This window comes from Phacochoerus africanus, chromosome 9 (genome assembly GCF_016906955.1).
Source record: "Phacochoerus africanus isolate WHEZ1 chromosome 9, ROS_Pafr_v1, whole genome shotgun sequence".
Lineage (NCBI taxonomy): Eukaryota > Metazoa > Chordata > Mammalia > Artiodactyla > Suidae > Phacochoerus > Phacochoerus africanus.
The window spans coordinates 38300841-38322964 of record NC_062552.1 but is presented as its reverse complement, the minus strand read 5'-3'; the positions used below and the strand labels follow the sequence as shown (position 1 = coordinate 38322964).

General features: G+C 49.8%; 1 protein-coding gene across 3 annotated transcripts in view; it reads left to right on the top strand.

Moving 5' to 3' along the window:
* Positions 1–21447, top strand: part of CCND3 (cyclin D3) — a 96515-nt gene extending 75068 nt beyond the window's left edge. For 2 of the 3 annotated variants that reach the window (XM_047796941.1, XM_047796942.1), the window contains exons 2-5: positions 15934–16149; positions 19085–19244; positions 19740–19876; positions 20305–21447. In XM_047796941.1, coding sequence (XP_047652897.1) covers positions 15979–16149; positions 19085–19244; positions 19740–19876; positions 20305–20472 — 636 coding nt within the window. In that variant the 5' untranslated portion in view covers positions 15934–15978 and the 3' untranslated portion in view covers positions 20473–21447. Of the gene's footprint in view, positions 1–14701; positions 15056–15933; positions 16150–19084; positions 19245–19739; positions 19877–20304 lie in introns of those variants that run through there. The other variant, XM_047796940.1, reaches the window with a different exon arrangement.
* The last annotated feature ends 677 nt before the right edge of the window (positions 21448–22124 follow it).

Genomic DNA, 22124 nt, shown 5'->3' with positions numbered 1-22124 from the left:
TGAATAATACAAACTCTCCTGGAGGGAATGTCTAAAAAAGAGGCGAAAAAGTCCCCTGGCTTGGATTTATGAATTTGAGGCAAGTATAGATCTTTTCTAAAAATGTATTTTTTTGCTCAGTCATAACAACAATAATGATCATTTAAAAGGGAAAAAGGAGTTCCCGTTGTGGCTCAGCAGGTTAAGAACCTGACATAGGGTCTGTGAGGACGGGAGTTTGCTCCCTGGCCTTGATCAGGGGGTTAAGGATCCATCGTTGCCACAAACTGGCGTAGGTTGCAAATGAGGCTCAGATCTGATTCCTGGCCCAGTAACTCCACACGCGGTGCGAGGCGGCCAAGAAAAATAAATTAATTAAAATAAATTACAAAATAAAAAGGACAAAGCAAATAACCTACAGTCTGTGGACTCTTAAGCTGGATTTTTGCAAATGGGAAAGGTGGACAAAAGCTGGAGGAATGACTGCAAGGAGGGAAGATGCCTGAGAGGGAGTCTGGCATCACAGCGCATGTCTGTATCCTACAAGAAGAGGTGAACAAATTTGAAGACTCAAAAGATGTGGTTCCTACCCCCAAGGGGTTTCCAGTCTTTGGGGGAAAAAATAAAAACAGTTTTTAATAACCTTTAACTGGTTGTATGCCCTTGGGCAAGTCCGTTCTCTCCCTGGTGTCCTTCAGCCTTCTGGCTCAAAATTTCTCTGATCTTTCAATCCTACAATCCTGGAAGCTTCCTGGAATTGGTGGGCCAGGAGCTAGGCCTTGAAGGAAGGAGCAAGATTTGGAGAAAGGAGCCAGTCCTGAGGTGGGCTGGAGTCTTCCAGCTGAGATAAAATGGGACAGGGTGCCTTGGCCTTCTTGAAGGAGAACTTTAAAAGCCAGGCTGGTTGACTTTTAAATTTGACCTGATAAGCAGGTCCTTGGGCTGGAGATGAAAGGAGTGTCTCTGAGAGATTAATCTGATGGCTCTGGGCCACTGATCCTGGATCTATCTGGAAGTGGGGTGAAGACTTGGAGGTTCTCAGAGTGGCTTTTGCAAGAGTAATGTGGGCCCAGCCTTTCAAAGAGGGTTTGAAGCGCCTTCTGTCAATCATATGATACACGTGGCTTCGGTAGAGTTTCATTTTCCTTAACCACAAGTAGTTTAAACCTTTTTTTATTATTATTATTATTTTTATTTTTATCTTTTTGTGTTTTAGGGCCGCACAGGCCACATATGGAGGTTCCCAGGCTAGGAGTCAAATTGGAGCTGTAACTGCCGGCCTACACCAGAGCCACAGCAACTTGGGATCCAAGCCTCGTCTGTGACCTATACCACAGCTCACAGCAATGCCGGATCCTTAACCCACTGAGCGAGGCCAGGGATTGAACCTGCATCCTTATGGATGCCAGTCGGGTTCATTAACCATTGAGCCACAACGGGAACTCCTAAACCATTATTTTTATTCTCATCTAAAAATTTTTTTTTATTAAAAAAAAAAAAAATTGGCCCTGCCTATGTCATGGGGAAATTCCCCATGCCAGAGACTGAACCTGCACCACAGCTGTAACCAGAGCCACAGCAGTGACGATGCTGGATACTTAACCTGCTGAGCCATGAGGGAAATCCAAAAGCATTATTCTTATATACAGTCATTATGGACCAGATGCCAAATAGATATATGTTTCTAAGACACGATATTAGACTTCAGATTCATTTCAGGTTTGCAGAAGTCAATTTTAGGTTATGCAGCCAGATTCCTCAGAGAGGTGAATTCTCTCTGCTGTCAAGGGGATTTGCTTTGGTGGCAAAGTTTGAGAAATTTGCTAAAAGCCTACTGGAGGAATAGGAAGGGTGGGATCTAAGAGAGCTTCAGGGAATGGTTTTGTTGGGCCAGGTAACTGGATGTAGGAAACCCAAGAAAAGAAGAAGATCTAAATGGCATCAGGACTTAAATCTGAGGACTCTGAAGAGAGACAATGCTATGCATTAAAAAATGTACACATTTGGGAGTTCCCGTCGTGGCACAGTGGAAACGAATCCGACTGGTATCCATGAGGATGCAGGTTTGATCCCTGGCCTCGTTCGGTGGGCTGGCGATCCAGCTGAGGTGCTGAGAGCTGAGGTGCAGGGTAAAGATGAGCCTTGGATCCCGTGTTGCTGTGGCTGTGGTGTAGGCTGGCAGCTGCAGCTGATTCGACCCCTAGCCTGAGAACTTCCATATGTCACAGGTGCAGCCCTAGAAAAAAAGCAAAAAAAAAAAAAAAAGTACGAGTTAGGAGAGGGGTGGGAAAATGATGGTCTACCTTCAGAACATTGGGCAAAGGAGGCCTTAAGAGCAAAGCACTGGATAGGACGGCCATGGAGGAGGAACCAGTACCCCCCTTGGTCTTTCCCCGCCCTTGCTGAGGCTCTTAAAGTTCTGTCTACTGGCCTTGCATGTTTGGCACTGTGCCTGGTTTACTTTCGATGCATCACTGCCAAATAAGATGTTTACTCTTAGATGCCCTATAGCAGACTAAGGGAGTTTCCTTCTATCCCTACTTTGACAAGAGTTTTTTTCTTATTGTAAAGAGGTATTGAAGTTCATCAAAAACTTTTTTGGCATCTGTTGATGCGATCGTAGGATTTTTTTACCCTTTAATTTTTTTTTTAATTAAAAAAAATTTTTTTTTGGACTTTTTAGGGCCATACCTGTGGCACATGGAAGTTCCCGGGCTAAGGGTTGAATTGGAACTGCAGCTGCCGGCCACAGCCAGCCACAGCCATGCAGGATCTGTAGTCTGCAACCTTCACCGCAGCTCACGGCAATGCTGGATCCTTAACCCACTGATCGAGGCCAGGGATCGAACCCACATCCTCATGGACACAGGTCAGGTTTGTTTCCACTGAGCCACGACAGGAAGGCCCCGCCTTTAATGTTTTAATGTGATGAATTATATTGATTTTTTTCAAAATAATAAACTGCCATGCATTTTTGGTGTAAAGTCAGTAACATTTTGCCCTTTTATGTATTGCTGGAGTCAGTTTGTTGATATCTTGCTTATGATTTTGCATTCATGCTCATAGGTGTAATTTTCTTTTCTCACATTGTTCTTGTTGGGTTTTGGAATCAAAGTTACACTAAAATGAGTTAAGTGAACCCTCTTTTTATAGTCTCTGAGTTTGTATAAGACTGAAATTACTTTTTTTCTTGAAGGTTTAGTAGACCTATTTGCTATTGAAGGCTATCCTGTCTTGTGGGTGATAGTACAGAAAGGAACTTTTATTTGGGGAGCGAGTGTAGCTTAAACAATAAGGAAAATATATGATCTCATACATCACAAATAGTCCACAGGTAGGTGGTTCCAAGATTGATTAATTCAGCAGCTCAACAACATCAGAGAGAGAAATTTGTTCTGAGCTTTTAGCTGTCATTCGCAACTGTCGGCTCCTTCTCTCATATTGCAAGATGGCTGCAGCTGCTCTGGGCATCACAGCAATGTGATTTAGAGTGTGGATTTGGGGAGTTCCCTGGTGGCTCAGTGGGTTAAGGACCTGTTGTTGTTACTGCTGTGGCTCTGCTTACTGCTGGATTTCTGCTCCAGGAACTTCTGCGTGCCATGGGCATGACAATAATAATAATGATGATGATAATAGAGTGTGGATTCTGTAGTCAAACCTGGTTTCAGATCTCACAGCTGTCTGATGTTAGGTGAATTGCTTAACCTCTGTCAAATGGGATAATACTACTTTGCCTCAGAAGCTTAGTATTATATGGATTAATGAATTAGTTTAAAAAAAAAAAAAACTCTTAGAATAGTGCTTGGCCCATGTCAAGCATGCAGTAAATATTAGCATATCTCACTCCATTCTCCCACGAGGCAGAAATGAACGTTTTTCTCTTGCACTCGGTATATCGGAGCCCCTTAGCAGACTTACTTCCCACCTATGGCCAGAATATGACAACTGCCTGTTCCTAAACCAGCTGTGGAATTATCATGATTTGGTTTGGGATCATTTAGTTTCAACCTCTGAGAGCGGGGAGTGTCTGGCCTACCCTGGAACAACCGTCTGATACTGCAACAAATTCTGGGTTCTGTTTGCAAGGCTGAAGCTGGGGTGGTGATAGCGAGGGCTTGTGGGGGCCACACAAAGACGGGCAGAGTAAGAGTCCTCATCTCTTGTCGTTCTCCACGGTATTCCTCAGGATCACCTCTTTGATTTGCTAGCAAGTCACAGTTTACTTTGTGCTTTTTTTTTTTTTTTTGTGGTTTTAGGACTGCACCTGCAGCATATGGAAGTTCCCAGGCTAGGGACCAAATCAAAGTTGTGGCTGCGGGCCTCCCCCACAGCCACAGCAATGCCAGACTGAGGCCAACTGAGCCTTAACCCACTGAGTGAGGTCAGGAATGGAACCTACATCCTCAGGGATACTGGTCGGGTTTGATGAGCCGCAACAGGAATTCCTCCATGCACTTTCCATACTTTTTTTTTTTTTTAGCTGCACCTGCGGCATGTGGAAGTTCCCGGTCTAGGAGTTGAATCTAAGGTACAGCTGCCAGCCACAGCCACAGCCACCTGGGATCTGAGCCACATCTGCCACCCATGACACAGCTTGTGGCAACGATGGATCCTTAACCCACTGAGCAAGGCCCAGGGATCGAACCCGCATCCTCAAAGACACTGTGTCATGTCCTTAACCCACTGAGCCACAATGGGAATTCCTCTGTGCACTTTTCTTCATTTCGCTGGGCTGAGCTCCATTTGCCCGCTGTGGGGACCTGCCCGGTGATGCACTCTCTGCCTGCCTTCCTTTCCCGTCTCATTTCCCCACCCTTGGCGCTTCCTGGAAGTATCTCCCAGGTACATTTCTTCACCTGTCTCAGAGTTGGCTGCTGGGGAGCCTTAAACTAAGACAGCCACTTGCTAGCTGTCTGGTGTTGGGCGTTCCCTAACTGCCCTGGGTCTCTCTGTCCCCATCCGTCATAGGAGCGTCATAAAGCATCTGTGCCTCATGGAGCAAATTGGTAAAGCTCTTAGTGTCTGGCTGAAAAGGTGCAGCCTGTTATTGTTATTATTATTATTACTACTACTACTGCTACCACCTAAAATTCCCCAGTGTGCTCCCACGGTAAGTGCTTCAACAGTTAGGGACTAAACTTTCTCTCGGTGCCCGCTTTCTGACTCTCCCTTCCTTTTTTTCCCCTTTTTTTTTCCTTTTCGGCTGCCCTGCAGCATATGGAGTTCCTGGGCCAGGGATCAGAGCTGAGCCGCAGTTTTGATCTATGCAGCAGCTGTGGCAACATTGGATCCTTAACCTACTGTGCTGGGCCGGGGATTGAACCTGTGTCCCAGTGCTCCAGAGACGCTGCTGATCCCATTGTGCTACATCGAGGACTCCTGTCTCTCCCTTCTGACACCCCACTTAGTCTCTGAGCCCCTTCAGTCCAACTTCTTCCACCATAGGCTGTTTCAAATGGGATTCAGCCCCCAGGACCATCAGCTGCCACCACTCCCATTGCAGTCCACCTTCCCATGACACAGAGACTACACTCCCTACCCCTGCAAGTGGTTGCAGATGCCCAGGTAAATAAGTCTTCTGTCCCAGTGATATCTCAGGATTCTCCAGGATGCAGAATCACCGTAGTCATCCAGACTGGAAACTCTTTTTTTAAAATTTTTTTATAAAAGTATAGTTGATTTATAATCTGTCAATTTCTGCTGTATAGCAAAGTGAACCCTGTCATACATATTTATAACATTCTTTTTCTCATATTATCTTCCATCATGTTCTATCCCAAGAGATTGGATATAGTTCCCTGTGCCGTACAGCAGGACCTCATTGCTTATCCATTCTAAATGTAATAGTTTGCATCTACTAACCCCAAACTCCCCATCCATCCTACTCCCTCCCCCTCCCCATTGGCAACCACAGGTCCGTTCCTTATGCCTATGAGTCTGTTTCTGTTCTGTAGATAGGTTCATTTGTGCCATGTTTTAGATTCCACATATAAGTGATGTCGTGGTATTTGTCTTTCTGACTTAGTATGAGAATCTCTAGTTGTACCCATGTTGCTGCAAATAGCAATATTTTGGGCTTTTTTTAATGGCTGAATAGTATTTAATGGCTGTATACATGTACAACATCTTGTTCTTCTTCTTTTTTTTTTAGGGCCGCACCCACGGCATATGGAGGTTACCAGGCTAGGGGTCGAATCAGAACTGTAGCCACCGGTCTACGCCACAGCCATGGCAACACCAGATCCTTAACCCACTGAGTGAAGCCAGGGATCAACCCTGAAACCTCATGGTTCCTAGTTGGATTTGTTTCTACTGGGCCACAACGGGAACTCCCTGTGTATCTTCGTCTTACCCTTTACATTTTCTTCGTATGTTCTATAATGTACATAATATGTTAGAGTAGCAGGTTTGGACATAGTCTACAAATTAAAGATTCTGTATCTATTGGAAGAGTATGATCAGTTTTTACCATGTAATAGATGAACAAAACCTTTCGAAGTTGCTATCTGAAATATTGTACAACAGATGTTCGAAATAGTGACCTGGGATTTCCTGCTACTATGCAGCAGGATTGGTGGCGTTTCTGGAGTACTGGGATGCAGGTTCTATCCCTGGCCTGGCACAGTGAGTTAAGAAGCCAGCATTGCTACATCTGCAGCATAGGTTTCAGGTGCGGTTCGGATCTGATCCCTGGCCCCGAGAACTCCATATGCTATGGGTGAGCCAAAAAAAGAAAAAGAGAAGAAAAAAGTGACCTGGTATAGTGTAAGCCCTGCAGTGTCTCCTGAATCCTCAAAGAATAAAACAAAATTATATTCCATTTGGTCTAATGCTTGATTTTTCCACTTTAAAAAAATGTACATTTAGACACAACATCACTGTGTAATATCTCTACCTAAGATACTTAATCTTCATCTAGTCAAGAGAAAACCATCTGCCAAATCCACATGGGAGCACACTGTGTAAAACAATTGGCTTTCAAAAATACCAGTGTTATCACAGACCTTTTTTTTTTTTTTTTTTTTTTAAAAAAAAAGAAGGGTCAGGAGCTGTTCTAGAGAAAAGGAGATTACAGAGGTAGCAATGCAAACCTGAGCCTTGATTGGATCTCGGGTTGAGAAAGCAGGATATTAGTGGAACTACGGGGGAGCTTTGCATGTAGCTTGTGGTATTGTGTGAGTGTACATTTTCTAACTGGGATCATTGTTTCATGGTTACGTGGGACACCGTTGCATTCTTAGGAGACACAGGCTGAAATATGTACGGATGAGGAGTCACAGTGTCTGTAATTAGGTTTCAAATAGTTCAACAAAATACACATAGGAATTTAGGTGAAGGGTGTGTTGGTGTTCAGAGTCCTAACTCTTGCAGCTTTCCTGTAGGTTTGAAATATTTCAAAGTAAAAAGTTGGGAGGGGAGGAATAGTATTCAGTAAGTTTCTCCAATTCTCGGAAAACTAGGAAATCCAGTAACAGCATATTAGACCACTTTTTGTATACAGATGGTTTCATTGGCCAGAACGCTGTCTTCATTCTTTCTGAAGCAAAGAATTTGCCAAATCGTCTCCGTCACTCCCGTCATCTCTGGTATTCCTTATCATCCAAGTGCCTCTACATTCATTGTATTACCTTTATTATCATCGATAGTCCCTATACATAAAGAAGTCTGTGCCTTTAAGTACCATGATCACAATGAAATTTTTTTTTTTTGTCTTTTTGCCTTTTCTAGGGCCAATCCCGCAGCATATGGAGGTTCCCAGGCTGGGGGTCTAATCAGAGCTGTAGCCACAGGCCTACACCACAGCCACAGCAACGTGGGATCCAAGCTGAGTCTGCAACCTACACCACAGCTCACAGTAACACCGGATCCTTAACCCACTGAGCAAGGCCAGGGATCAAACCCACAACCTCATGGTTCCTAGTCAGATTCGTTAACCACTGCACCACGATGGGAACTCCTGAACTTTTGTTTTTAACGGCTCTCCATGTGGCAGGCATGGTTCTGGGTGTTTGACATTAGTGAGTGCATTTCATATTCACAGCCACTCTTAGGGGAGGTATTACTATCATCCCAGTTTTCAGAAAAGGAAACCAGAGAGGTGGTATAATTCGCCCCAAGTCACACAGCCCGGGAAGGCGGGGGAGTGGCGGAGCCCTGGGCCCAGCGGTGTTCATCACTACCTCTCTGCCCCCCCTAACCTCATGAGCTGGGTCATTAAGTTTGCTGCAGCTGCCATCCCAGAAGGAGGGCTTCCGCTCAAACGTTTGCTTTTCTCAGAGGGGTTCTAGGTGTATGTTTATAGGAGAAAGAGTGCATCTTGAAAGAGGGAATAATAATACTAATAACAATAGCAACGCACAGCTGGCTTTGAATGCTCACTGTGTGCCAGGCATGGGCAAGCTGCTTTATGCCCGTTCAGTCCTCAGAACCCACGTGGGGGTGAGGCTGTTATCATCCTCGCTGGACAAAAGAGGAAACAGACTGGTCCCAGTGGAGCCGGGTTTTGAACGCAAGCAGCCTGACCCGGCAGCCTTTCCCCGGCCTCCATCCAGGCGACCTTGCCTCCACCTGTCATCTCCATGGGTCCGAAGGTGACTGAGCCACAGAATGTGCCCCGTGGGGTGATGGGCCTCAGCTGTCACCTTGTTCACCCTCTCAGTTCTCAGAGGGGGACATTTTAATGCTGGCGAGGAGGAGGAGTGGGCGAAGGAAGAGGAGGAGGAAAGCATTCTCTCTTTCCTCCTTGGGGCTTTTCATCTGGCCTGCGACATTCCATTCCCACCCCTCCTCTAATTGGCCATTTCATTGAGCAACTTTCTCTAATTGAATGCACCTGGCCAGAAGCTCCTCCCCCTGTTGGCCATGTGCTTAGGTAAGTGCTTTTTGTCTTTTTTTCTTTTATGAAAAAACAAGGGCAGCCCCGATTCCTTTGGGGCTGGGTAGGTACTTGATGAAGTTTCCAGGCAGATCAGCCAACCTTTCAGAAACTCCTCTGCCCTGGCCCTGGGTTGAGGTCACCTGCCTCCTTAGCGGACGGCCAACTTGTAGCTGACCTTGGCCTTAAGGTCCAGGACGACTTTGCTCTGGGAAGGGCAGTCCCAGCCAGGAGCCAGGCAGAGGTATCCTTCAAAATGCCCTGCCCACCAGGAGCCCCCTTCCCCAGGATGCGGGCTCACACCATAGCTTCCAGAACTGGGCAGCCTCTGTGTTCCCCTTCCTTAATAAATCAATAAGCACTCATGGACCAGCACAAGAGGCAGTAGAATACAGTGAAGCGCATAGGCTCTGCAGCCAGAGTGCCTGGACTGAAACTGGCCTCTACTAGCTTTATGACCTGGGCCAAATTATTTAGTCACGGTTTTGCTGGTTTTGTTTTTGCTTTTCTGTTTTTCTTTTGCTTGGGGCCACAATCTGTGTTTTTGGTTTTTTGTCTTTTGTCTTTTTAGGGCCACACCCCAGGCATATGGAAGTTCCCGGGCTAGGGGTCGAATTAGAGCTGCAGCTGCTGGCCTCTGCCACAGCCACGGCAATGCCAGATCCAAGCCATATCTGCGACCTACACCACAGCTGACACCAGATCCTTTTACCCACTGAGCGAAGCCAGGGATGGAGCCCACATCCTCACAGATGGGTTCTTAACCAGCTGAGCCACAATGGGAACTCCTAGTCACTGTTAGAGTAGTGGCTTCCCTTTCTGTAAAGTGGGGGGAAAGAGTAGTATAGTTCTCAGAAGATTAATGTGAAAATGAGAAGATTTCCTCCATAGTAGGGACACGTAGGGCCTGGAACACTGTGAGTGCTACACAAGGAGCTGATATTATTGCTGGTGACTGCAAGAGTGCTGGGTCCTGCAGGGTAGACGCAGGCAAACAGGACAAGATCCCTGTCCTTAAGGAGAGGCAAGATAGCAGAAAAAGGGGTATATTTAGGGAGGAGCTAAATAGACCTTCACTAAGTGCTTTAATTCCATTGTACCTCGGTTTTTCCCTACAGAAATAATTCTTAGGAGTTCCTTGGTGACTCAGCAGGTTAAGGCTCTGGCGTTGTCACTGCTGTGGTTGGTTCTGCTTGCTGTTGTGGTGTGGGTTCCATCCCTGGCCTAGGAACTGCCACATGCTCTGGGGGTGGCCAAAAAAAAAAAAAAAAATTAACTACGAAAATAATTCTTAGAGGGTGAGGTGATGGATCGTTACCCCCCGGCCCAGTGCCTGGCACATAGATGGATATTGATACACGTGGACTGTCTTCTCCTTTCCAGGAGGTTAGGCTCTGGCTAGTGGGAGGGAGCAGGTCCAGAGCCGGAAGTGGGATCTGCGGAGTTTGGAGGCTAGTGCAGGTTCCTGTAGCTGGACTGTTCTAGGAAGGCTTTCTGGAGGAGGTTGGATCTGAGCTGGACCTGGAAGGATGAACAGATAAACTGAGCAGAGAGGATAAATGGGCTGACTGGTGACAGAGGGGGACTGAGGAGCTGAGGAGGGCAATGAGAGGTCCTGCCATGTTTTTAGAGGTCGCCAAAGAAGATTCTGTTCCTCTTTCCTCTTTCCCGTATCATTGTTTAGCTGGGGTTTTCTCTGCCATCTAACTTAAATCTATCTCTCTTGCTGAAATTGAGGCTAGTTCTCTCTAGAAGTGGAGGACAGTGGTTATTTCAGACTAAATGAGCGTTTAGTGTCTTTCTTAAGCAACTTTATGCCTGATAGTGGGTTAAAAACCAGATGAGTTTCCTCAGACAAAAGTGGCAGGAATTCTGAAGGCCAATTCCCAAGGGAAAGCCTTTGGCCACTAATAACTGAAATAAGGCATCATCTAAGATGCAAGAACCAGGCCCAGAGTTGCTTATAGCAGGGAAATAAGTGACATAAAGAACTGATTGTTTTTTGTTTTTTGGGTTTTTTTGTCTTTTGTCTTTTTAGGGTCGCACCTGTGGCATATGGAGGTTCCCAGGCTAGGGGTCAAATAGGAGCTATAGCTGCCGGCCTACGTCACAGCTCACGGCAACACCAGATCCTTAGCCCAATGATCGAGCCCAGGGATCAAACCCAAAACTTCATAGTTCCTTAGTCGGATTCGCTTCCGCTGCGCCAAGATGGGAGGAACTCCCAAGAACTGATTAGTAAATCAATGCCATGAGACATACTGGGTAATGATTTGGGACAAAAAAGCCTAGAGCTCCAGTTAATATGATACACTAGGAGTTCCTGTCATGGCTCAGCAGTTAACCAATCCGACTAGCATCCATGAGGACGAGGTTCGATCCCTGGTCTCAGTGGGTTAAGGATCCAGTGTTGCCGTGAGCTGGGGTATAGGTCACAGATGCAACTCAAATCCTGCATTGCTGTGGCTCTGGTGTAGGCCATTGGCTACAGTTCTCACTGGACCCCTAGCCTGGGAACCTCCATATGCTGTGGGTGTGGTCCTAAAAATAAATAAATAAATAAATATGCTTATAATAATTGAAAAAAAATTATTATAGATACACTAAGTAATTGTGAGTAACGATTTACACATTTAAAAACACCTGAAACCTGTATAGTATACACTGTTGAAAATGCAGTTTTTTCAGATTTTGGGGACGTCATCACAGACTTGGAGAATGAAAGCCTTGAGGCAGGACCGAAAAATCTGCATTTTCAACAAGTGCTAAAAAAATCATTTAAAAGTATTTCCTACATTTTTTTCTAGTATCTATATAATTTTAGGGTGAGGAAGGCATGATTCGAAGACAGAAATCATTAAATAAAATGTCAGTAGATAAGGCTACATAAAAATTAAAATGTTGGAGTTTCCGTCATGGCTCAGTGGTTAACGAACACTAGTATCCATGAAGATGTGGGTTCGATCCCTGGCCTTGCTCAGTGGGTTAAGGATCAGGGGTTGCCATGAGCTGGTTCAGATCCTGCATTGCTACAGCTCCAATTCAACCCCTAGCCTGGGAACCTCCATATGCTGTGGGTGTGGTCCTAAAAATAAATAAATAAATAAATAAATAAATAAATATTTTATTTGTTAAAAAAAAAATCTATCAGGAACCAAAAATAAAAGACAAACAATGAGCTAAAAAAATTCACAAAATATGTGACAAAAAATATGAAAAAGTGTTAATATCCTTCAAATGTAATAAGCACTTATAAATCAATAAGAAAAAAAACCCACAAAAGACTTGGCCAAGGGTGTGAATAGGTGACTAACTTACATAAGAAATGTCAATGTCTAATAATATGTCCAAAATATTATTACTAGGAGCTCCCATCGTGGCGCAGCAGAAACGAATCTGACTAGGAACCAGGAGGTTGTGGGTTCGATCCCTGGCCTCGATCAATGGGTTAAGGCTCTGGCTTTGCCATAAGCCGTGGTATAGGTCGCAGACGAGGCTCAGATCTGGTGTTACTGTGGCTGTGGCTTGGGCCAGCAGCTGTAGCTCCTCCCCATAATTTCACAGATAATCTTTACAATTTTAAGTTCATTGTCCTCTTTAATGAAAGAGTGCAATGCAATGATTAACTAAAGAAACTTCTTGTTTATATTTTGAAAACAGGAGTAAAGGTCTAAACAAGATCAGACCAGGTACACAGCACACATTCACTCTGACACGAGAGCTCTTGATTTAAAAAATTTATGCACATTACTAATAAACCACTTTTCATCTCACCAGTTGGTAGATTTTTTTTAAAGTAGATATCTAATGTTTGTTCATTAGATTGGTTCAACCTTTCAGCAGGGAAATTTGGTAATAAGAACTGTATCAAAAGCCTTAGAATGTTTCATAACCTCTGATTGAGAAATTCCACTTCTGGAAATTAATTCACTTCTAGAAATATAGTCATGAGTGTGCACAAAGACACTGCCACAAAAATATTTTACAGAATTGTTTCTAATAGGGAAGAACTAGAAACAACCTAAATTTCCAACAATATAGATTTGGTAAAATAGAATACGACACATTCACCCAATGGCATACTATGTAGTCATTAAAAATAATGTGAATATTTAGTGACGTGGAAAAAGTGCTGTGAGTATATCTGTTAGTGAAAAAAAGAGCTTACAAAAGTTTGCAATGATCTCATTTAAAAATATATCTATAGCTCAGTTTTAGAAAAATAAACATTGACATTTAAAAGGTTATCTGGATGGCGAAAGTGCACGTAATTATTATTATCCTTTTTTGTTTTCCTTTTTTGCTTTTTATGGCCACACCTGCGGCATATGGAAGTTCCTGGGCTGGCAGTTGAATCAGAGCTACAGCTGACAGGTTACACCATAGCCACAGCCACGCCAGATCCTTAACCCACCGAGTGAGGCCAAGGATCAAAACTGTATCCTCATGGATAATTATTAGGGTTTGTAACCCTCTGAGTCAAAACGGGAACTCCAATTATTATTTCTTTTTTTGTGTGGCTTATCTGTGTTTTCTACATTGCCGATGACTATTTCCATGATATGTAAATGAGGAAAGCTTTATTATCTTAAAAAGAACTGATAGAGAAAATCCTTAACGTAGAGCTTGCCTCTTCTATAGGCTCTCATCTCTCTTGTAACTCTCTTCCTTAGGGTTTCCTCTACTTGGAGGACCCCAGGAGAGGCAGGGATCCCCATGGCCTCCTCCTATTTAGAGCATTACCAGAGGAGTTCCTGTGGTGGTGCAGTGGAAACCAATCTGATTAGGAACCATGAGGTTTTGGGTTCGATCCCTGGCCTCAATCAGTGGGTTAAGGACCTGGCGTTGCTGTGAGCTGTGGTGTAGGTCGAAGATGAGGCTTGGATCTGGTGTTGCTGTGGCTCTGGTGTAGGCCGGCAGCTGTAGCTCCGATTCGACCCCTAGCCTGGGAACCTCCATGTGCCCTGGGTGCTGTCCTAAAAAATAAAAAGAAAAACAAAAATTAAAGAAAAAGAAAAACTCTTCCAAAAAGGATCTAGTTTCTCCACCCATGTTTTCCTCAGACAGAAACTAAGGCGGACTTCAGGGTTTTTCCAAGGCCACACAGCCAACTTGAAGAGAAGGTGAGGCCTTGAATCCACGGTCTTTCCGCCCTGTTGTATTTCTGAAATGTGCTGATTTAGACTAGCTCTTCTCGCACTTTAATATGCACAGGAATCACCAGGGATCTTGTTGAAATGCAGATTTTGATCCAGCAGGGAATGGTGCAGAGCACAGGTTCTGGAGTCAGACTGTCAGCTTCCCAATCCTATAGCTCAGACTAAGACTGTATTTACCATGCTTCGGTTTCCTCAATTTCAAAACCAATACAAGACCTAATTCATAGCTTTTTTCATGAGGAGTCAACAAGTGCTTACAACAGTCTTCACCTAGAACTAGCTTTTTTTTTTTTTTTTTTTAAGAACTAGCTACTTTATTATTATTCATATTCCCTAAAGCAAGCAGCGGGTGAAGTCGGGTTTGATGACTGACTGAATGAATGAATAACCTGTGGAGAAAAAAGTTCTTTCTGGGCAACTGGAGTCTGAGCAGCCAAAGGGGAGGGCTTGTAGGTGGGGAAGAGGCCCACCTCCAAAGTACCTCTCTGCACCGGGTGGTCAGAAGGCTCGGAGCTCCCGGAAGCCGGCCGGCCCGCGCCCAGCGGACCAATGCGGCCGCCCGGGGGCGGGGTGGGGGAGGGAGCGCCCGCCCGCCCTTTCCGTCTGGGCGCCGGAGGCCCCGCCCCTTGGGACGTCGCGACGTCCGAGCATTCCACGGTTGCTACTCGGTCGCGAGGGGCGGGGCGCCTGTCAGGGAAGCGGCGCGCGGCGGCGGGGGCGGGCTGAGGCTCCAACGCGGAGTGCCAGCGCCAGCACCAGTCCCGCGCCCCGCGCTCTCCGGCCCGCCGCCTTGCGTTCTGGCTCGCCAGCCCGCACTCCCGCCCTGCCCGTGCGCTGCCCGAGTATGGAGCTGCTGTGCTGCGAGGGCACCCGGCACGCGCCCCGGGCCGGGCCGGACCCGCGGCTGCTGGGGGACCAGCGGGTCCTGCAGAGCCTGCTCCGCCTGGAGGAGCGCTATGTGCCCCGCGCCTCCTACTTCCAATGTGTGCAAAGGGAGATCAAGCCGCACATGCGGAAGATGCTGGCGTACTGGATGCTGGAGGTACCGCCCGGACTGGTCTCCCCTCCCCCGCCACCCTTGCGTCCCCCGGCTCCGGACATCCCGGGGCCGCCCTGTCGGGACATCCTGGTCCCAACAACAATCATCAAGATGTTTCTGTGGCGCACATCCCCGGGGCCTGGCCTTGCGCTCGCGCACCCTAGCCGGCTGCCTCCCAGGTGGTCCTTTCTTTCTCTTCTCCAACCCTGGCTCTGACTGCCAGTCGTTTGGCACCCTAACTAACCCTCTCTTCGGCCGGGAAAGCGGGACAAGAGCCACCCTCTCCCCTCCGGCTTCTCTCAGCGTCTCCTGCCTTGCTCCCCTGCCCGGCCCTCTCTGGAGAGCGCGGCTGGAAAACCTTGGGCTCGGCCGCCCCCGCCGCAGAGCCGGTTCCTGTGTGTGTCGCGGGGTTCTGGCGGGGAAGGCGGTGGGGGTGGCGCGCGCTGTTCCGGCCGTCAGGGAAATGAAAAGTGCGGGAGGCCGCGGCTGGAGTCTCCTCCCTTCCCTTTGGGTGTGTGCAGTGGGTGGCGGTAATGGGGGTAAGGTCCCAGTTCTCTGGCTACAGTGTGGGTGACTCGTCCGTCCCCCATCGCCCTCGGTATGGGGGAGGGCAGACTCAGTTTGGAATCCTTAAGGGATCCTCTGGCTTACAGCCCCCCTCTCCCCAGCCCCGGGTGTGGGGGTGGAGGCAACGTCGAGGAAGTGGGGGGGGGGCGTCACCTTGGGGAAGGCGCATCCTGCGTTTTAGTCCCTGTCACTGTAAGGACACCTACCCCCTGCCATTTCTTGCTCCCCGTCCCAATCCCCTTCAGCCCCCAACCTTTAGTGCTGCTGCGTCTCCTCTGCCTCTGCCCCAGAAGTGACCGTGCGCCCTCCCCCAGGTGTGTGAGGAGCAGCGCTGTGAGGAGGAAGTCTTCCCCCTGGCCATGAACTACCTGGATCGCTACCTGTCCTGCGTCCCCACCCGCAAGGCGCAGTTGCAGCTCCTGGGTGCGGTCTGCATGCTGCTGGCCTCCAAGCTGCGCGAGACTACGCCCCTGACCATCGAAAAACTGTGCATCTACACGGACCACTCTGTCTCTCCCCGCCAGCTGCGGGTGCGTGCACAACTCCCTTCGCCCCCCAACATCTCCTGCCTCCTCACTCACCAGGAAAAGGAAAGCTAAGACCTCGGGCGGCTTTCTGCCCTTGCACAGGGTAGCAGAGGCTTTTTAAAATTTTGGACAAAGGATGGGGCCGTGTGGTGTGATGGTCAGCGTAGCCCCTGCCCAGGTCTTAGCCGCCCCCCCCTCCCCCGCGCGCGCTCCCAGGCCTGCGCTGCCGGCAGGAACTAAATCCCCTTCTCCTGGCCTCCAGGGGGTGCCACTCCTTCCTGGTCTTTCCTCCAGATAGCAACAAGTCAAACTGCATGTCTACACTCACTAGTACTTTGCCTCTGGGTTTACACAGCCACCGTGAGTTATTTATTGGCAGCAGCAGGACGTGCCTGCGCACCCCCACTGGAGTCGGGGAGTGGAATGTGCTTCGTGTGGGGGAGGGGGGGCTCGGTTGGGTCTTTATCCCAGTGTGTGGACTTTGTGATGGAAAAGCCTCCCAGAGCAGATTAAAGCCAGGCGTTGGTGGCTCTGAGGCAGGGCCTTGGCGTTTGGTCCCACCTTCTTCTCTCCTTCCTCTTCTCTCCCCAGGGAGACCGCTCCTTCTGAATCCTCCCTTCCTAGCCTCTCTCTGAAAAACCTGAGCAGCTGCTCCTGGCCTGGTGGAATCATCTCTCCCTTTCCCCCTTAGCCAAAGGCCAGAGCTGAGGGACAGACAGGGGGGCTGAGCTGCAGCTGCTTCCGATGTGATAATGATGGCCTCTCCCCAGGCCCACCCACTCTGCCCAAGGTCTTTCATAACCCTGTGGGGAGCTGCTGTCACTCCTGTGGTTTGGGAAGTGGCTCCCTGGGCCTCTTGCTGGGAACTCAGGCTGGGTGCTTCCGAGACAGGAGCTGGGAGAGGAGGTTGCTGAGGGCCTGGCAGATCATGCTTGGGGGCCTGGGGGAGAGGGCTGAGCCGGCACCTTCCTCCACCTTGCTCTGCAGCCGCCCGGTCAGAGCAGGAGTCCCGGGGCCCCATCTCCCGGGGAGGAGGGCAGCGTGCCGGCTGCTGTGATTGGCTGGCTGGGAAGCCAGGGTACTGGGGCCCCCGAGTGCTGCTTGTCGAGGAGCAGGATTCCTCTTCCTGCCAAGTAGCTCTCAGAGATGGGAGTAGGAGGCCGGAGTTGGGAATCTGGGAGGCCCCACGGCTCTTGGTGATGAATCTGGTAGTTGTCGGCAAGTCTGAAGGTGGAGCTGGTTTCCAGGACTAGTAAGCAGACTGTTTTTGGAGGGGTTGGGGCTAAGAAGGTAGAAGGGGACTTTCTTTTTGTGGAAAGATTGGGGTGATGTGGGTGCCTTACGTGAGGGAAGTTTTTCAGAATAGACAGAAAGTCCTCGACCCCCACTCCCGTGCCTGGGCTGGGGGTGGAGTGAGCCGGTGACTCCCTAGAAGGTTGGAGTTGGAAGCCCCCGCCCCCCTCCGGGGGCCCTGAGAGCTCCAGTCAGTCCAAATCCTTGTGCCACAGAGGCTGGGACCCAGAGGAGAGAAGGGTCCTACCTCAGCATTGCCCTGGGGCAGAGGAACAGGCTTTGGGGGTGCTAGCTAGCTCAGGTGGCCTCCGGTAGCCTAAGAGGTCATGGAAGCTGCCAGGCATGTGTTCTCTTCTGAGCTTGGGCTGAGATTCAGGGGTTGCCTGGATACAGGCTTAGGTGGCCACTCTCCCTCATGCAGGGCCCTAGGCCTCTCCACAGGGAAAGCCCCTCTCCTAGTTGCCTTCCAGATGTTTCCTTGTTTGCTTCAAGTTAGGAGTTTGAGTTTGACCACTGGGACAAGGACCAGGAGTGGGACGCTAGCTTCTCTGCCCTGCTTCTCCTGGCCCCAGGCCAGGCTGTTTTCTGTGGGGCACTGTGAGACATTTAAGAGGATGACACCTAGGCGGGGCCCGGAGACGGAGAGCTGTGTGTGACTGGGGGCCTCGAAGAGGTTGGGTGGGGTCACCCTTTCTACCTTAGTGAGGGGTCAAACCCATGAGTTCCTTCCTGAGACAGAGCAGTGAAGAAATCCTCATGTGTGCAACTCAGAAATGGGGCCAGGGCTGGGGACCCCAGACTAGTGGATTGGGGTGGGGCCCCCAGCCTCCTTCCAGGACCTAGCAGTGGTACAGCAGCCAGGGCAGATGGAGAGGAGGTTTGCCTCCTCAGGGATCATCTGGATCCATCTTGTCTGGCTTGGCCTCCACTTCTCTTCCTGAGACTCCAGTGCTTCTAGCGGCCATGGGTTCCAGCCAAAGGGGTGGAGTGGGGTGCTCTACCTCAATCCCCCCTGCGCCCCCCACCCCATGTCCCACCAAGGGGATGTGGGTTGGGTTGGGCAACCTCCACTTTGAGGAACCTCAGGGTTGGCTCACGCACGGGCTGTGTCACAGGAGGTGTGGCCTCATGCTCACCCCAGTTTCTTCAAGAGGTGTGGACTTGATTGGGAGGCTCTGTGGTGGGAGGGGCTAGTGGTGAGCTCCCCTTTCACAAGTCCTTGGGATCACGGAGTCTTTCTGCTTCACACCAGAGGAGCCTCAAGTTCATGGTGATGCTGGTGGTGTCTGCTGCAGTCTTGTCTTTCAACCCTGGCTTAGAGAAGTACTCAGAGCTCTGCAGGAAGTCAGGAGATGGCCTGGATTATTGGCCCCCAAAGATTAACGTAGCAGGATTAAAAGAGACAATTCACGTACAGCACGTCATTTTGGCACCTAGAAAGTGATCAATACGTGCTCAAAGCAAGTGTCCCCAGCTCTGTCCTGCCCTGGGCTCCCCACTCCCCCCCAGTGCCAGTCCCTAAACTCAGAAGCAGAACTGGGGTCCTGACCTTCAAGTGTGATGGGCTTCCTTCTCCAGGAGACTTCCTCTTTACTCCCGCCCCTTCCCTTTAGCCACTAACTCCACCCTCTTCCTCAACCTCCAGGATTGGGAGGTGCTGGTCCTGGGGAAGCTCAAGTGGGACCTGGCCGCTGTGATTGCCCATGATTTCCTGGCTCTGATTCTCCACCGGCTCGCTCTGCCCCGTGACCGACAGGCCTTGGTCAAAAAGCACGCCCAGACCTTTTTGGCCCTCTGTGCTACAGGTAGGAGTCTGACACACATTTTTGCCAAACCAGAAAAATTGTAAGACTTAAACGCGTGAGAGGAGACTAGGAGATTCTGATTTATACTCTTCTCAAGATTTGTGAAGGTTCTATCCCCTGAGTCCCCAGCTCAGAAAAGCAGCAGAACATGGAGCTGTATGGGATTTCAGAGACAGCCCCCCGCCTTAGGTGGGTGGGGACACTGAGGGCCTAGGGTCTCACAGTGATGAAGTTGGCAGCAGAACCTGGGTCTCTTAACCCTAGTTTTGTGTCCACACCAGGAAGAGACTCATTCACTCCCTGGTCCCTGGCTAGGATCACTACAGACCACCCTGGACCCGACCCTTTCCTGCCTCTCTCCCCACTCACTGCTGGGGTTTTCCTGTACACCCCTGCCCTATTCATACAGCCTGGCACTTTCTGAGGAATGGAAGGGCCATGCTGTTTGTTATCCTTGCAATCTTCCGGCTTCAGTCCTTTCTTTTCCCCCCCAAGATTACACCTTTGCCATGTACCCGCCATCCATGATCGCCACGGGCAGCATTGGGGCTGCAGTGCAAGGCCTGGGTGCCTGCTCCACATCTGGAGATGAGCTCACGGAGCTGCTGGCTGGGATCACAGGCACTGAAGTGGTGAGTGTTGGGCAGTGAATGGTGCAGCAGTTCCTGAGGCAATGCTATTCCTTGAGCCTCCAGCAGAGGGAGCTGTCCCCCCCCTCCTTGGTCCCCACCTTCTGTGGCCTTTACTCTCCTGCCTTGGTCTGGAGAAGAGCAAGTGTCTTGGGTGGGCTGAAGGGCATTGTCCCCGTGTACCCTTTTCTTGCCAAATCGTGTACAGGAGTGGGGTTGGGGGTTTGGTGTCAGATGCTGGGCTGCTCTCACACCCTCTTGCCACATCCTCTTGCCAGTTTCTGAGAATTGAAGGCTGATTCCTGGGGTTGGGCTGTGGCCTCACCTCCCCAGACTTCCCTGTGTGCTGGGAGGCGTCCTCCAGCACCTGCTCCTAGACGCTCTGGCGGGAAGGAAGTGGGCCCTCTTCACTGTTCCCCCTGTGTTCTCAGGACTGCCTGCGGGCCTGTCAGGAGCAGATCGAAGCTGCCCTCAGGGAGAGCCTCAGGGAAGCCGCCCAGACCTCCCCCAGCCCAGCGCCCAAAGCCCCCAGGGGCTCCAGCAGCCAGGGGCCCAGCCAGACCAGCACTCCCACAGATGTCACAGCCATCCACCTGTAGCCCTGGAGAGGCCCCCTCGAGTGGCCACCGACAGCGGAGGAGGGGACACTGCCACCCCCTCTCCTCCCTGCCTGCAGGAACGAACCATGCCACAGCCGAAGCCCGAGGGGGCTCCTTCTCACTCGCCCCTCGCAAGCCGAAGGGCCAGGTCCTACCTATCCTTGCAGCGTGCACTAAGGGCCCAGCCGGCTGTGCTGGTGGCCAGTCAGGCTCCTCCTTCTCCCCGCATCTGACTCTGCTCCTTCCCATTCCACTAGGGGTGGGCCAGACTGGCCAGAGATGAAATTGCAGTAGGTAAAATACATGCACCAGCATTCCTTCTGGGGGGCCCCCATATCCTGGGGCTCTCGTGTTCTCGACTGCCAAAACCCTCTGATGCCTTGTAAAGGTGCTGCACCCTCTAGTTACTGCATTTGGATTGGAGTCTTTCTGCAGAACCTTCAGATGGTGAGAGGAGAGTCTGGACAAGTCCTCGAAAGGCACTTGGAGGCCCCTGAGTAATCCATGTCCCCAGCTGCTCGTGGGGGAGGGGCCCCAGCTTCTGTCCGACTCCCTTGCTTGGCTTTTTGCTCAGCTTCTCCTGTGTGATTTGGGGGCCGGGGGGAGAAGGTCAGTGCTAAAGGAAGAGGTTTTAATTTATTAATTGCTTTAAGTACAACTATAAGAAGGTGTGGTGGGCCCCTCTACCCCGAGCGGTGGTAACCCTGGTGGTTGCTGCATCCCTCCCCTCTGCTGCTGCTGGCTCGAGGATCTTTGTGGCCAAGGAGCTGCTACAGCCTGGGAAGGGCCGTGCCCTCCTCTCCCTCTGGCCCATCCTCGGGGTGGGGGGGGGTGAAGCAGGGATGACCTGGAGGTGACGGCCCCCGACTGGAGAGGGAGGCAAGCCCTGTTGACACAGGTCTTTCCTAAGGCCACAAGGTCCAGGCTGGTGGCCCAGGACCATCATGCTATGTTAATAAAAATTCTGGAATAAAACTGGCTTTGGCTTCTTGGGATGGATGGTGGGCTGGGCAAAAGCTGATTTCCAGACTGCGTGGGATAAAGAGGGTCCTGAGCAGGAGCTTCCAAGCCTCTTCCACGAAGGGCCAGAGGACCTTAGGCTTTGTGGGATCCGTGGTCTCTGCCCGAGTCAGGGCTGCTTTATAGTGCAGTGTACGTGTTCCTAAAAATCACCGCACCATACCAAACTGCACGGCAAAAACCAGAGCTTATGGGAAAAATGGGCCTTGAAGCACCATCCTCAACAACTTATTGAGTGACATTGTCTTTCAAAAAGGAAAGACGAGTTCCCTTGTGGTGCAGTGGGTGAAGGAACCAGGGCTTGGGTCGCTGTTGTGGCACAGGTTTTGACCCCTGGCCCAGGAACCTCTGTGCCAAAAAAGTAAAGAGAAAGGAAAGAGGAGAGCATTTTTACCCATTAAATGGTTAAGAAGCAAACGCCTCAAGTCTGCTGCTGAGCGTGGAGGTGGGAAGGATGGAGGATGTGGAAGGCAGGTGCCACCAGGCGTGGGCGTAGCTAACAGCCACAAGGTGAACTGGGGGCGCGGGCACATGTCTCAGGTGTGTGCGTTTTGTGGACTATCTGGCTTGGCTCAGTTGGGTAGTTTTTTTGCTTTCACCTGGTGTTTCTCAGAGACAAAGCTGCGTATCAA